The 16,284-nt window shown below is 48.6% G+C and overlaps 1 protein-coding gene and 1 long non-coding RNA gene across 2 annotated transcripts in view; both read right to left on the bottom strand.

The window, feature by feature from the left end:
• LOC106149485 overlaps positions 1 to 3,748 on the bottom strand; it is a 6,888-nt gene extending 3,140 nt beyond the window's left edge. Inside the window, exons 1-2 of the long non-coding RNA XR_001235707.1 lie at positions 3,423 to 3,748; positions 2,319 to 2,406 (exon numbers count right to left, since the gene is read on the bottom strand). This is a non-coding gene — a long non-coding RNA (uncharacterized LOC106149485). The remainder of the gene's footprint in view (positions 1 to 2,318; positions 2,407 to 3,422) is intronic.
• Positions 3,749 to 11,229: 7,481 nt separating this feature from the next.
• Positions 11,230 to 12,013, bottom strand: Hopx (HOP homeobox; the record flags this gene model as incomplete). Its single annotated transcript, XM_013518542.1, is given in 1 exon segment — positions 11,230 to 12,013. A coding segment is annotated over 1 exon segment (81 nt), but the record flags the coding sequence as incomplete, so codon positions are not given.
• Between the last annotated feature and the right edge of the window lie 4,271 nt (positions 12,014 to 16,284).

Raw genomic sequence — 16,284 nt, 5'->3', positions numbered from 1 at the left:
CTTAATGATGCATTCTGTAGGAGTAAGAGACTTGACTATGAATATGCCATGTCTGAAATACAAAAAGAAAGAGTTTGGGTATCCCCTCCCTATTTCTAATTGATCTTTGTACCCTCAAGGCATCCCTCAAGAAGATTCCACTCCAGAGCAGGTGGATGCCATCTGGAGAGAGCAGAAGACAAAGTCTGACCAGCCTATCCATCCTCCAACTGGCACGCAATTTTGTCCTCCCAGAAAGCTCTTGAACTGTGTACTTACTCCTATTGGACATGTATAAGCATAAATCACAATTGGTCTGGTGACAAGAATGTCTAAAGAAGGAAGCATAACTTTGTAGTAAACTGTTCCTTTTTATTCTGTTATTATTTATTTTATTTATTCTATTATTTATTTTATTCTGAAGAGGGCAAATATAAAAAGGCGAGTTGGAAGTAGAGCATTTCTGCTGTACTGTGAAAGAGATCACCTCTGGAGATAGATAAAAGGGACAACAGACTTGAGGAATTCCACCCTAGGGCAAAGAAATCTCCAAGACACTTGTGTCATCTATCTAATCACCAAGGCAACCTTTCCTAGCAGCAGGACAAGGCTGTTTTATTTAGATTTTGAAGCTCACAGGTTAAACTTATATTTATCACCTAGGAATCACATTTTACATGTTGGTAAAGGCACATTAGTTAAAGGTGACTAAAATCTTGTTCTTACTCTTAGCTAGCATACGTAAGGCACAAATGTAAATTATTCCCTGCTAGCTGCTGTGAAATATAAATTGTTGCAAGCTGCCTAATTTCTGAAAGCAGAGATAGTTAAGTGGTTCAACTGAAAAGCTTATGGAGAATTCTTAGTTTACTAGCAGAGAGAGAGAGAAGTACGATAAATAAGTGGAGATTTCTCATTGGTCAGGAGCCAGTTTCCACTGAGGAACATTTGGGTATCCACCAGAGTAGCCCTGGCCATAAGCCCTCAGTTGTTCTCAGTCCCTATTGGCCCACACAACCAGAGATCAGCCCTATTGGCCCACACAACCAGAGATCAGTCTCCACAAAGGAATCTAGCTGTCTGTCTGGTCAACATTCCATTGGCCGTTGACTTCAATGGGGATTCACCAAAGTGATGCTAAGGAAACCCACCCTCTGCTTTAAAGAGTGGCAGTTGCTGTAAAAGTACTTAGCTGGCTGGCAGAGTAACCACTGTTTGTCAAAGTTCTAGAAAGGATAGTTAAAAGCCTGAACAAGATTACCTAGCATGTTACCACTTTATAAGTTTATGGTAAAAATTTTAAAGTCCACAACTTATTATCAAAGTCTTTTTCTTACACATAAATGATAACTAGGTCTAGGAGAAGAGGAAAGGTTGCAGATCCTCCCTTAGACTAAATGTGTTTTGGTCCCATAAGTGTGCTGCTTTGGAGATAGCTCCTTCTGGTGTCACCCAGAAGTCGGTTTTCTCTACTGTGTCTCAGGTTCAGCCTCCCAAAGGAGACCTGCTCAGAACACTAAACCGGGACATGGCTTTTATGTGTGTTCTTCCAGATGGCAAAATTCCAGTGTCTCCTCTGACCCAGAGACAGGGTATGTATTCCTCCTTTAAGGTGACTTCTCTGTCTTTGGTGTGAGCAGACACTCATTTTTCCATAGGTTTAACTTAGTTGGAACAGCCTAGAGTTCTTTTCTTTCTAATTTTACATGCCTCTAAAAAGGAGGAAAGGAAAGTACAAAGGAAAGTACAAAGTGGTAGAAAAAAGATTAAGAGTAAGGCCAGAGAAAGGAAACTGAAGCAGAACCAGCTTGACATTTCCTCTAGAGTGTAGAGGAGGATCAGAGCCAGTCTGTCCCAGTGAAACCTGTCCTCCAAGTCTTAAGAATGGCTGCCAAGCTAATGTCTTTTTTAAATGGTGGATGGAGTTCCTTGTTTTATTATATAGGCATGTGTGTTTTCTAAGTCTGAGCTAGATTTAAAAAGACCCATTTTACAGACCTTTATATTAAAGTCCAGTAGGGGGAGTTCTAACATTACTCTCCCTAGCACTGTTGTCTAAATAAAGTCAAGCAAGGAAAACTAGTAAATTTAGCGACTAGTTCAAGTGCAACATAAACAAGAGCAAAACAAGAATAAAATGCCCCATTAAAGAAATATCATAACCTTATAACCTTGCCAGGTTTTAACTTAAGATTTATCAACATTTTAACAAAACTATATGAGACAAAGCATAAGCAATTATAAGCAACAGGCAAAGACATAACAAAATTTGAAGCATAAAAATTTGTTACCTGAATGAGACCCAATCCAGAGTCTGTGAAACAAAAGCAAACTCCTACCTCCATCCAATGATCTCAGTGGAAACCTCCAAATGTATGGGGAAAGAAACTCCCAACCTGAAAGGTATCTGGGATGAGCTTGTGTCCTCTAAAATCAAAGAAGGAATTTTAGGAACAATGGTGGTTAGGAGCAGAATATATTTATTGGGGGAAAGAAAGCTTCTGTTTGAGAGAGGGACAGAAGGGGGCCGAGTGGGTTGCCCCGGAACCTGTCTCTTTTAGAGATTCTTATAGAGCAAATCCACGAGGTGAGGCAGGTCCAAGGTGGAAAACGGGAATTTGCAAGGTGGGCATGAGATGGGACAAAACTATGGTCAGCCAATAAGATTACAAGTATAATTGTTCAGGAAAAAATGATTAAATCGGGATCAAATGGGAAAGTGAGTCACATAGCAAGTGGACATGAATACAGAACAGTGGTCTTTCCTTTAGAGGGTTGGGTTATTGACTCTTCCTGGCTTTTTTAAGGTGATGGATGCCTATTTAGAATGTCAATCCCTGAGGTCCATAACTAGGGAGGTGTGTGGGTGCATTTGTTTCATCTTTTGTCTTGAGGTCTGGCCCACAGCGGGGGTGCCTGCCTCTCCTGCAGTTGCAAGGTATCTTGTCTTCCCCACCGGCTCCTTCGAGGGCCTGGCCCTGTTTGACAGCCTCTAATTTTTCTAATATTTCTATCTACTCAGTTGCTTACAACAGAGGGACCTGACCCGCCCGAAGCCCGGGCAGGGCGGATGTCCTGAAGCACCCGATGACTAACCGGGGCAGATAAATCATTTCTCTTTCTACACAGGAGCTTGTCTGCTCATGAGGTACTCGGGCATGAACAGTTTGTTTAAACCCAACACATTTTTTTAAAATAAAGTAACCATAGGAAATAATAAGCCCTTTTACTGGGTTCCTCTTTGCTTTGCTCCAAGAAAAAATAGCATATGTGAGCTGCACTACAGGCTGAGTGCAGAAAGCCATTCCTTTGCCCGTCCTTGGTGTGGAAACGCCCCGTTCCTCAGCCAACAAGTGACACTGTGTTCTAGGAAAGGGCAGTCACCTGGTCCCAGGCAACCTCGGCAGTCCAACCCCCCTCTCATCCACACAGCAGGTACTTACTAAGCTCCGGCTCTCTGCCAGGCTCTCCTGACTCTGAGCCAGTCATAGGCATGGGGCGGGCATGCAGCTCAACTCCAGACCAAGAGAGAGAGGGGAAGACTGCTAGGGAGGTTCTTCTGGTGAACCAAAATGGAAGAGGCCCAAAGAGGAAGCTGGCCTTGTCCTTCCTGTGTTTGGATGATATCATAAGGGATGTGGTGCTGGATCCAGAGCAGCTATTTTGTCATCATGGGGAGAAAGAAGAGAATCACAGGAAGGGTAACTGAGCACTCTGGCCTAGGTAACTAACCAAGTCTGGGGTCACTTCATCCTATTTATAGGAAAATGAAAACCAGATAAGGGAGGTGGGGATTTAGTTCAGTGGCACAGCGTCTGCCTGGCAAGCACAACGTCGTGAGTTCGATTCCTGGTACTGGAAAAAAAAAAAAAAAAAAGAAAAAAGAAAAAAGGCACAGTTAGATTCTCGGTGCCTCGCAGCCAAAAGCATCTAAACAAATATGCATGGTTTTGTTTCCATTATTTGTTTTGGATACACATGAATGTATAAATATTATAAGCAATGAAGAACCTGACGTTTTTCATTTTCTTCCAAGCTCTGTTGTTTTTCCACAGAGGGATTTTTATCCCAGTTGTCTTTGTGACCTGTGACGTTTCTGGAGGCCTCCCTACACCCTGTTCAAAAGAGAACCTGTCAAACTTTATGTTCTAATTCTGGGCTTCCTGGCTGAACCAGTGGAACCCCAGGTAAGGAATTAAGAGGGTAAACCAGCCATGTTTGAAATGAATAGTGGAAATTTTGGAGAATAACCTTTAATTCTGTAATGAGTAGATCAAATACTGTTTTACTTGAATGATTTGAACTGGAGCCACAAATATTTCAGGCATCACATGGCTTCTCACTGTCTTGACGGTGACAGTAAAGGGGATATTTTTCCTATGCACTATGAGACCTGGGTGCTAGTTTTTCCTGATTATTAGTTGATCCAAAAGACTTTCATGTCTGTACCTTTCTCCTGTCATTGGTTGCTTCAATTATGAGCTATGATTTGAGGCAGAAGTGTTGCATTGACCTGGGTTTCAACGGGAAATATATGGCCAGGTTATTGAATCCAATTTAGTGGACTCACCAAAAGTGCAGAGACTATTAAGGGAAATCAGGGAGGGATGTGAGGCATTGGCGCTAACAGCAAGTCCAATTTCTAGGCTTACAGTGGGCTGCGGTGGGAGAGCTGGGACTGGTAGCTGGAGAGACTGATGGCGGTGGAGGGATCTCCTGACAGCAGCTGGGTCTTGGGCAGAAGAACATAGTCACCGTCAAATTGCAACTCTGAAAACACAGGTCCGGGGAAGAAATCCCCTGACATCTCCCTGTGCTCATCCTGTGAGCCCTGCTAGTGCCCCCAACTTTCAGCCAGAAGTTAGAGGGCAAGGGCTCCTGACCGGGGGATCTGTGAGTGTCACCCTCCTTGGCCACACTGCAGGGTGGGAAATGGCTGAGAGCAGAGCTGGAAGGCAAGTGGAGGTGACCCATTCGTGTGCCTTATTTTTCAGATCCTGTCAGTAACTTTAGGACCAGCAAATAAACCCATTCCTCGACAGCCATGTGCCTTCCATACTGGGGACACAGGCCAGGTAGGGTCTGTCATGAGAGGTCCTCAGGGGGTCCACTGCAATTTGACCAAGATGTGCATTTATTTCCCTATCCAGGTACCTTACTAGACAAGAGTCAAGGGCTGGTATGTTAGCCTGATGATGTTGAGCTCCTGGGTAGACGTTAATTCTGCTGAGAAAGTATTTCCTGTCCCTTTTCCTCTGACAATAAATCAGAACTGTGCTTCTCTGCCCCCTTGGGGTCAGATATGGTCTTGCAATTTGCACTGGACAAGGAAACAGGAAGAGAAGCAATCAGTAGCCAGGGCAAGGCCCTCGCAGTCTTTTCCCCTGCTGAAGTATTGTGGAAGCACTGTTGATGTGAGGGACCTCTGCCCCAAGCACTGCTAGAGCTGCACTAGATTTGTGGGAGTGGGGACACACCGCTGCCTGTAAGCCATTGAGAACAGAGGTTGTTAGTGTGGCCAACCCTAGCACTTCCCGACAGCACAGAGAGACAGGGCTCCTGCTGTGTGCTCACCCTCCGGTCGCAAGGTGCTGCTGCCATTCATGGGATCTGCGCTGTCCATCAGCACCTGGAAACCTTGCATTCCAGCTGGGACCAGGGAGGAGGCACAAGCCAAGCTGCCGCTCTCTGAGGGCGAAGGGGCTGCCGCTGTCTGAGCCGGGCCGGAGGATGCACTTGCAAACTCACATCCCTGGTTGCGGCTCCTCCCCAGCTGCTCAGGAGGCCTCAGTTCCAAGCAGCATGGCCCTGTCCATGGGACTGCTCAACCCAGCACATTCCCCCAGAGCAAGTAATCCCAGAGAGAGGGAAAGAAGGGACAGGGTCTTCCTTTTTGTACTAGGGATTGAACCCAGGGTCTTGGTCCCAGCCCTTTTTTATTTTGAGGCAGGGTCTTGCAAAATTGTCCAGGCTTGCTTCAAGCTTTCCATCCTCCTGCTTCAGCCTCCCAGAGTGCTAGGACTGTGGGTGTGCACCACCACGCCCAGCTGGCATGGTGTCTTAGAACCTAAGCTCAGAAGTGAGCCCTCCACAAATTCTTCTCTGTTTTGTCAGTCACAGACTGCCATGGTTTGAATGTGTTTGTCCCCTCCAAAACACACGCTGAAATTGGATTGCCATTGTGGTGGTGGTGGGAGGCAGGGTCCTTAAGGAGCCTTTAGGTTGTTAGAGGGTTAATACCTTTCTGATGGGACTGGGTTGATTGCAGCGGTGCTGCATTAGTTACTGTGACAGTGGCTGCTACAAATCAAGGCAACCCCCCACGGCTTACTTCCGCTTGCATGTGCTGATCGCCCCTTCAGACTCCACCAATTTATGAAGCACAACGGGGCCCTCACCTGATGTGGCTGTCCCATCTTGGACTTCTTGGCTTCTACAACCACGAGCTTAAATAAACTTCTTCCTTTTTGAATTACTTGGGCTAAGGCATTTCATATAGCAACAGAAAATGGACCAAGACGAACTATAAGAGGTGTAAGAAAACTTAGCTGCAAGGCAATCATATTCCACGTAAAACTCCAGAAGAAGGGAGGAAATGCTAAGGGGAAGCCAGGCTCTCTGCCTCAGTTCCCTCCTCTAGCCGCACAAATGTGCATGTACTGCTCCTTCTCATAACTTCGTACGCATTCTGTATCCTGAACACACCCCGCGCTTCCGGACTGCAGCTCCTGTGGGCCCGAGGATCTTCATTCTTGGGGTCGCTATGCTCAGAAGCTTGCTACATTCCCACACAAGAAGCTTTTTTTAAACAGGAGTGGGAAGAGGAGGCTGTGATTTGGAAGAAGAAACAGTCCTCCTGCGCTGCTCATCTGGAGCCTTAAGGTTGATTCATCCGAGCCGTGAGTCAGTGCGTCTCTGTATTTCAGCGCTTGGATGCGTTATGTAAGTGGAGATCCCATCGGTGTCTCCTGCGCCTTTTAAGTGTAGGTAGCGAGCTCTTACAAGGATCCACATGGAGATTATGTTTACGGGAGCACATTCCTCGTGCAGCTGAACAATCGGGGCAGTGAATGGGAAGGAAGAGGGTCGCCGGGATCCTAGCTTCTTCATCCCTGGGATTGTTTTAAAGAACACAGCATCATCGCCCCCGGCCTCATAAAACCTGCGGCTTTGCCAGTGGACGCAGTGGCGCATGTCCTAGATCCTTGCTGACTCGGGTCCACGTTATCGCCTCTTGGCGCTTCCATCCTGGGAAAAGAATGCAGAGTTTCTAATTATTATCGCCCTCATCCCCGGTCACCTGGGCACTGGATTTAAGCAGGGATACATTTGAAACAATTGGTATGGCATTTTTGAATGACCTTTTAGATGAAAGTGTAATACGTGGGACAAGATTAATGCACAGAGAGGGCAAGGACGGAGAGTAGCAAATGTCCTCGAGAAAGTAACAAAATCGCATCTGCTGTGCGTTTGCCCTGACTTCACAAAAGCTTGCAACCTTAATGCCCACAAGCTCGCTGCTTCTCAGTGACCATCTTTCCCTCCCGTGTGCCAGAATAATTTTTTCCTGAAGTTCCCACTGACTAGGAAAAGCCGGGTACTCCTCCCACATACTTCTGAAGTTTGTGGGCTGCTTCTCCTGGGATGTGAATCATCCCGGTGGCTGATTCTCCTGTGGAGCCCCCTTGCCCTTTCTCCATCCTGCCGTTGATCACACTGCTTTCACTGTGAGTAACACGTACAGCCCAGGAAGGGCATTCACTAGCTCACAAAGCCAAGACGGCTGAGGGAGGCCAAGGGAAGAGCCAGTCTGTCTGTCGCTGCTTGCGCCTCAACTCGTCTTACAACCCCACCCTCGTACCTCTCCAGGCAAGAGGCTGGTAAAGAACTATCCAGGGCAACTGGGAGAATTCTGAGAAAGGCTTTTGATTGGCCCAGCTTGGGTCGGGAGTGTGTACATTGGTCCAGACCTGGCATCATGACTGGCCAGCCTGGTCCGGGGTCTAACTGTCCCTGGCTGGAGGATGAGACACTGGATTAACTGCCCTACAGGACCACACAGAGCGAGAGGCGCTCCCACGCCGTAAGGGTGCTAGGAGCGGAGGGACAGTGCAGAGTTCCTGGCCCAGCCCCCACCTCCCACATGCTGCTGGTCAGCTCTCCCTACCCGGCAGATCACTCTTGTCCTTCCCTTCTTCAAGAACCCAAGGATCCCAAACATCCTCCTACCTGAGTTTCCTTGGGATAAAGTGCTGAACTCACCTTTGTTTGTTTCACCTTCTCCTTCTAGACCTCTATTTTATGGTCCCAAAGACACATCTAGGTGTTCTCCTAAACAAAACAGCCAATGTTTCCATAGGACGAATCCTTCCATTCTCTCGGAGCAATGACTCCAAGTGCAACTCGCTTCTAAAGCATTCATTTTCCTCTCCCTGCTGTGTACACAGAGCGTGCTGCCCCGTGTGGGACTCCATGACCCTAAGATTAATACATGATTACCTCTGGGTGCTGGGGAATCCCAGGTACTTATGGGTTTTGTTGATTTTACTGTATGTTTCCTTTCCTTTTCTTTTGTTTGTTTTTATTTTTGTTTCTGAGACAGGACTTACTCTATAATTCAAGCTGGCATTGAATTCACTATATAGCCCCAGGCTGGCCTCAAACTCATGGTGATCTTCTTGCTGCAGCCTCCCTAGTGTTGGGATCACAGGCGTGCAACACCACACCCAGCTACTTTTCATGTTTTGGTTCTATTTCTAAGATTAACAAATGAAAACAATTTATGCAAGAACGGAGGAAAGGGTGGCACCTGCTGCGTGCATACATTTTATCAAGAAGAGCAGCAGGCACGTTCATGAGGTGGTGTACACTGTAATCCCAGCTACTCCGGAGGCTGGGGCAGGAGGATCATGAGTTGAAGGCCAGCCTGGCCAATTTAGTCAAATAAGAAAGGGCTGGCGAGGTAACTCAGTGGTGGAGCACTTGCCCTGGGTTTGATCCCCTGTACCAGGGTTAAAAAGTGAAAATTCCCTCAAGGTACACCCTGTCTTCAACCTAAGCCTCACTGGCCAGGTGGTGTCACATGACCACCACCACTTCCAGGAGAATGGGAACAGCGTACTTTGGTTCTCCCAACCTGGCTCCGTGGAGGGGGGATACACCAGCGAAGGGGCCGGGGCTGAGGGCTGATTCTCCTACACCCACAGTGTCTGCAGGAGCAGAGCTGGGAGGTGAAGAAACGGTGGCGAGGTCCTTCTCAGTCCAGGGCAGGTGTTATCGCTTTGGGGTGTGATGCTGGGTGTCCAGAGGCAACTTTTGGTAAAACTTGGAGCCTGGGCCGCTCATGAGGACTACGCATCAAATAAGCCTTGCCCTGTCTCCCTTAGTGCTCGTGCCAATGGTAATTATGGCTGACGCACAAAGGGCTTCTTTCTTAGTTGTTTTAAGATTATAAAAACAGACTCAAGGAGAATGGTATTGGTAACAAATCTGCATCTAGCACACGGAATCCCCATTCAAGACTGGGCTCTAGGCACAGGGCGTGGGTCTTCTGCCGGCTAGGCCGACTTTCTGCCCATGGCTAACACTTCTTGCCCTGGATTGCTCTTCCATCATGGCTTCGGTGTGCTCCGCAGACCTCTACCGCGATCTCAGAGCTGGTTTGCAGCACCCCCCATCGCTGCACCGACAGGACTGAGTCTGCTTTGCCCACAGCCCCCTTCCCAGCGCTCCCGGCCGTCTGTCTGCTGGTGTCTATGAGAATACTTCAGAAAGTAGACCACACCCTCTCTGTGCAGGATCATTACACACTCGCACGCCTGCCTCATCCTCACCCGCCCTTCTTTTTCCCAGAAAGAAGCCAGCACCCGCCCTGGGCACCGAGGGATGCTCAGGCCTCTAATTAGGCTGCCCGGGAGCTGCCAGGGACGGGCTCGTGCTCAGAGCTGGGCTCACTGCGCACTGGTTTCCTGGAGAAAAGTTGTGAGGTAGAGGGGAAGCTTGCCAAGGATGTGTAACAGGATGTGTAAATGTTTGTATTCTGGAAGACCGTCAGTGTTTCTACTTTTGAGCTCTTTATTTTAAACACCTGGAAAGATGGAGCTAGCGTCATACGTAAGAAATTAGAAGTGTACGCCAGCGTCACTCCTGACGGATTGGCCTTTTCAGTGTCCACCTTTTCCTTCTTTCTCACCAACAGACCCTGGCTTTTCTCAAGCAGCAATGTATCAACTCACAAATGCTCCCCTTCCAAGACTCCTTACTTAGGGACGCACTCTGATCAGTCAGATGTAGGCAGAAGTTGCTAGGTGGGAGCTTCCAGGAATTTCTTTGGTGGGGTACGAATCCTTTATTTTTATATTTATTTCAGTACCAGGAATCGAAGTCAGGATCTTGTGCTTGCCAGGCAGGTGCTGTGCCACTGAGCTACATCCCTGGCCCAGGAATTCTTTTTAAAGGGAAAGTCTTAGCTGGCATTGCCCTTTGCTTTTTTCTCCCACCTTCCCTCTCTCCCTTCCCCTTCCCCTCATTTCTCTCTCTCCTTGAAATGCAGACTCAATATCACAGCATCCATCTTCTGTCCATTAACGTAAGAGTTATGTGCTAAAGATAGAAACATGGGAAGACAGAATGACCCTACATCCTTGACAACATTAAAGCAGGGCCCGCTGGGGCACACCTGTAATCCAGCACTCAGGAGGCTGAGGCAGGGGGATTGCCATGAGTTGGAGGCCAGCCTGAACTACATAGTGAGACCCTGTCTCAAACAAACAAACAAGGACACACACACACACACAAACACACAAAAGAAAATTAGAGAGCTACTCAGCCTTGGATTACCTCCATGCTGATGTCTTATATAAAAACACTTAAACAGCCTACCTGATTAATCAATTGTTCCATGCAATCAGATATAATTTCAATTGAGAGATTAAGGTATTTAATGAGCTCTGATAGTACATGGATGCAAGCTCACTTCAGAAATCTCAGGAACAGTGCTGTTCAAATTTCTGTGCCTACAAACCATTTGGGGACCTTGGTAAAAGTGCAGATTGTGACTCAGCAGATGTGAGTGGGGGCCTGAGACTGTGCGCGCCTCACAAGCTTGCCTCAGTTGCTGATGAGGCTGACCCTGCGCCACACCTTGCATAGCAAGGATCTGGAGGATGACATCTCCTTCGGGCCGCTTTTCGGAGGAGCTGTTGTTTCTCTTTGATATGCTTCTGTTTCAGACAAAAATCTGTACACTGGTGCCATTTGCAACAAAAAGCTAAGGTTTTATTTAGAACATCGTTTTAGAGACAAAAAGCAGTTCATTTTATTTAGCAAAATAAATTTAACAAATACATTTAAATAAGGTAAGTTTAAGACGTTTGCAGATTTTTTTTTTCTTAGTCACTTGCTTTCCTGCTGGTTCACGCCTCTCTTTCTAGCCTAACTGGGTTCTTTCCAAGTTGATGTAGCCATAAGCCAAGGACTCACTGTACACACTTTGAATGACGCAGGTCCCCTCTGTATTCTCACCCCATCGGGTAGGAGAAGGACTTGGGGAAGTAGCCAACAGGAAGTGTTCTCCTCTTCCCGCCTTATCTTCTCAGCAGAGGCCCTGCTTGCTCTGAAATGGGTGGAAAGCAAACAGCTCCGGGGAGGTGGTGGCCCAAAGCAGACCAAGATGGTTTGCACGCCATCGGTCGTGGTGACCTAAAGGGAAAGAAAGGCTGCGTTCTGCAGCGCGTGGCCAGACACTCCACACAGAGCGTGTGCTTGGTTTCCCATTGTTTCTAGTTATGCACATGAAGAAAATACAACAGCCTGTTACCTAGCAGGACACCTAACTTGGAACACACACTACGCGGAGAAATCGAACGCCTGGGAGGACGGGGAGAGGAGAGGAGCGGCGCGGCAGCGGTCTCCAGGAGCAGGGCTGCCAGGGCCACCCACTGAGCCCCAGTCCTCAGTCCGTGACGGATCTGCACTCCGAAGGCAGCCCCTCCGACCGCCGCCACTGGGCCAGGCGCTGCTTAAACCATTTCTGGAAGAGAGAAATGCGCAAAATTAGCTGTCACACACGGCAAAATCAGAGCGCCTGTTCCATTTCCAAACGGAAGTCTCTGTGTCCCCCAGGAGGGACACGGGGACGGTTCTCACGGAGATGCCGGCCGTTTCTGTCTCAGGACCTTCGCTCTTTCCTGGGCCTAGGTCTCTATTCTTTATCTGATGACCTCTCGCTCATGCTCAGGTGCAGCTGAGGCAGAGGCTTCCCCGTGAAGTCCTCCCTGACCACTGTCTTAGCGCTCTGGTACCTTCGTGCAACTTTCTATCTATCACTACTTGATGTGCTCGGGTATCCCCTTGCTTTACATCAGTAAATCTCCCAGCAGTGTCGCCGCAGCAGGCACCAGCGCCCTCTCTGCTGGCTCTCGAGCCAAGTCGCCCCAGCGTCGCCCCAGCAGCCGAGCACTGGACAATGGTGCACAGAAGTGCCATGTGCACACTCGGAAAGGAGCAGCGGCACTAGGCCACGACGTCATATGCGGTTTGGGCGCTCGGTCTCTAGAAGGTTCATCCCCCCTGTCCTAGATATAAGATCTGTGAAAGCAGGGCTGTCTTCATCCCATCATCATCCCATCTCGGGCCCTAATACAAAAGCCCAAAGTTAGAAATGAGTCAGTGTTTGCTGAATGAATAAAAGAAACTGAAGTAGCTCCTCAACGCCCAGATGAACCTCTGTAGCTGCTATATCGCGTGTGCGGATCTCAACACAGGCTTTGCTCATCAGTAGTGCACTAGTGAATAAGAATGCACTGAATAAGGGGCTGGGGATTTAGCTCAGCGGCAAAGCGCCTGCCTGGCAAGCGCAAGGTCGTGGGTTCAGTTCCTGGTACCGGAGAAAAACCAAAAAAACAAACAAACAAACAAAAAAAAGAATGCACTGAATAAAATGAGCGGTAACAGAGAACAAGGCAGCTGTGGAGCCTTCGTTCTCGGGAGTACATGGGGACGGCCAGCCGGATCTCTCTCGCTCCAGCACCCTAGAGCAGTGAGAGAAGGTGGGTTGGCCTCCCAGTTCCTGAGAATCTGCTCTGTGTGACTCAGCTATGCACGGGTCTCTGAGGCGACCACGGATTCAGAAAGGCGCTGGCTGGGATGCTTCTAGCCAAGGTCCCAGAAGAGGCCTCAGACACGTGTCTGTGTTGTAAGGCAGCGTGGTCATCCTTGACAAGTCACTGGCCGCCTTTACGATGCCATCAAGGAGATGAAGGATGCCTCAGGACGGGGAGACTCGCCCTGGGGAAGAGATCTGGGGTCTGGACCAGGTTGGTCAGGAGGAAACCTAGATTTTAGGAAAACAACCCTGAGGCAGGTGAGTGGGGAAACCGAGGCGGTGTGCTTGATTGCCACGGCAAGGGTGAACGCTGTGGGAAGGTGGGACTCCCAGGCTCTGCTTGCTGTGCCTCCCAACCCCCTGCCATGGTGCGTGTGGAGAACGGCGGCATCTGCCAGTCATGTTGGGCTCAGCGGGCCAGCTGCTTGGGTAAGTGAGCACCAGCCGCTGGAGCCCCAGGTCCTGCCAACGGGAAGTGCTACTAACTCCTGGGCGAGGGGAGGTCCTTCACCGTAGGGCACCCACCAGCTCCTCACTGCACGGACAGGCAGCAGGTGGGGGTCCCTGTCATCCCCTCTGAGCTGTTCTAGGAGTAAGGAGATGAGGGGACAGAGAGGGAAGAAGTAGCGCAGCTGGAGGATGCCAGACCTAGGACGTGTTTGTGGAGGTGGCGTGGTAGGGGATGTCAGAGGGCTTCCCACTTTACAAGGGCCAGCGCCTCCCACGGTGCAGTTTCAACCCCCACGCAAACAGGGGGCCCTCGAGCCACACGCACTGAGCAAGATCGCATCTCTCGGAGAGTGAGGGAGCTGAAGGGAGCTGAGCATCAGGCCAGCCCCGCAGTGGTCTCCCCACCTGACACGGGGGGAGGCAGGAGTGAAATGCCGGGCAGCTGCGGTGGGAGGAGAGCCTTCTTCCTCTTTGGGGCTGCTCCCTGGATGCCATGCTTGCACCTGTGCACTCACTAACGCGAGGGAGAAGAGAGAGCGCACGCCCCTTGGTGGCTTGTCTCCAGTTCTACTGTGAAAGGTGGGTGCACTTTCCTGTATGATCCACATGTGGGTCCCCTTAATTCTGGGTGCGGCTGGAGCTCAGCATGGCACCAGCTTCACTAACGAGGTCGCTCTGTGGGGGTTTCAAGGCCGCAAGTGCTGAGTCAACAGGATTCATGGTGACCAGCGCTGAACACACGGCAGCATTTGAAAGGCTGACTAATTAAAACCTGGGGGAGAAAAGTCTCGCTTTCCATCAGGATTCATTTAAGGCAAAATGTCGCGCTGGCCCCGTTCAGAAGCCACCCACATCTTTACACCGTGGTGAAGCAGAATATTGATGAACCTTTCCCAAAATAGCCTCAGTATCAATCACTTCTGGGAATTTGTAAATTCAGATCCGAACACTTAACCACTAAGCCCGAGCGCTGTGGAGTGGGAGAAGGGAAAAGCTCAAATGTTTTCTGAAGACACATATTTTAAATCAAGTGCATATGTAATATTTTAATAAACCATTTGCTGTCTAGCAAAAAACAGGAAATCCTCTGAGCTTTTCTTCCCCCTCTAGAGTTGCATCTTGTAACTTCTCACATCAATACTAATTTTCTACCTGGCTTTATTCTCCTTTTCCGTGTTTCTGTCATCTCCTGGGAACATTCATCCCTTGCTTGCTTATAAATGAATGCCCTCATTACCCTTGCTCACTGATGGAGATTTATTTATTTCCAGTGAACAGATAATAATTAGATCCTGGGATAGGGAGGGGTTGGGGCAAAAGCACATTGTTCGTGTCCTTTTCTCTAGCAACTAACATTTCATTCTTTTCAGGGGGAGACCTTTAGAGGGCTTTATTCCACTGATAAAACATCCAGCGATTAAAATTGCTGGGTTCTGGGAACGAGCCCAGAACATCAAAAGGAGATAAAAGTACTGGAACTGTCTCCCAGAACCAGTGCCAAGGGCAGTGTGCTCGCATTGTGTGAGTGTGTGTGTGTGAGTGTGTGTGTAACAGTGTGATAACAGAGACTGCTTCATCCCTGTCCCTAGGGGCTGATGAAAGCGCTCTCCCAGTCCCTCTAACACTGACTGCAAAACAATGATGCAGGAGTGGGGATTCTGGGAGCTTTTGCCTAATCCCAGTGTAGGAGCTGTTTAGATTTCTGTCATCCTAGGACCCTAAGAAAGGCAACTGGAAAAGTTATTTCAGTCAGTGCAGCCAGACCTGCACTTAGTTCTTCTGGTTGCCTCCCCGGCAGAGCACTTTGCCCTACAGGGAGACAGGTACAAGTGGTGTGCAGATCTTTTGGTGGCTCGAAGTGTGATAACTGGGTTTTCACACCACTGTGTGAGATGCGCCTCCCATACACCCTGTTACAATATTGTGCCCCTGGTGTAAGGGGGAAAAGGGGTCCACAAAAGCTCCCTCGTTAGAGAATGTGTACCTTCCAGGCCCCTGCCCCTGCCCAAGCATGAGCAGTGTGAGTCAGCTGCAGTAACTGTCTCTAAGATTATCTGAAATAAAAATTTTAAAAAATTATCTGTGCTTGTTTCCTTTCACTAAAGTATTACTTCTTCTAGGGAAATTAACAGGGTGATTCTCTCCCCGGATGTGGCTGGGGTTTCAGGGTAAGATGATTCAGGCATATATGATGAATATCATTTTACCTTTGGTGACCTTTCACCATGGGCAGGGACCGCACTGGTAAAGAACAGAAATAGGGGTTGCTGATAGAGACATCGATTACATGTAGGTGTGGCAGGCCCCGACCTCTGTGGAGCTGCTTACAGGGTCTCTAAAAGATCTGCTACAGATAAAAATAATTTTGTTAATACTTGAAAGTTCATTACTGTGCATTCTATTTCCAAAACATACTTTTTTTCTGGTAGAATACACTTTGGGCTGGGTGTGGTGGCGCACGCCTGTAATCCTAGCACTTGGGAGGCTGAGGCAGGAAGATCACTGCAAGTTCGAGACCAGCATGGGCTACAGAGTGAGTTCAAGGCCAGCCTGAACTGCATAGTGAAACTCTGTCTCAAAAAGACACTTTGACAAATGCAAATGCTGTTTGAGAAGACTGGACACCATCTCTAGCCCACCCATGCACACGAAGGCAGTGCTGGGAGGGGTGGAAGAGGAGACCCATCCCAGGAAGGAGTGGCAGAAGGCAGGTGGTCTGAGGGACCTAGCAGGTGTCCTTCCTGACCCTT

This window comes from Chinchilla lanigera, unplaced genomic scaffold, assembly GCF_000276665.1.
Source record: "Chinchilla lanigera isolate Chin_1 unplaced genomic scaffold, ChiLan1.0 scaffold00046, whole genome shotgun sequence".
Lineage (NCBI taxonomy): Eukaryota > Metazoa > Chordata > Mammalia > Rodentia > Chinchillidae > Chinchilla > Chinchilla lanigera.
Note: the sequence above shows the minus strand (reverse complement) of the source record. Positions and strands in the feature narration are given on the sequence as shown.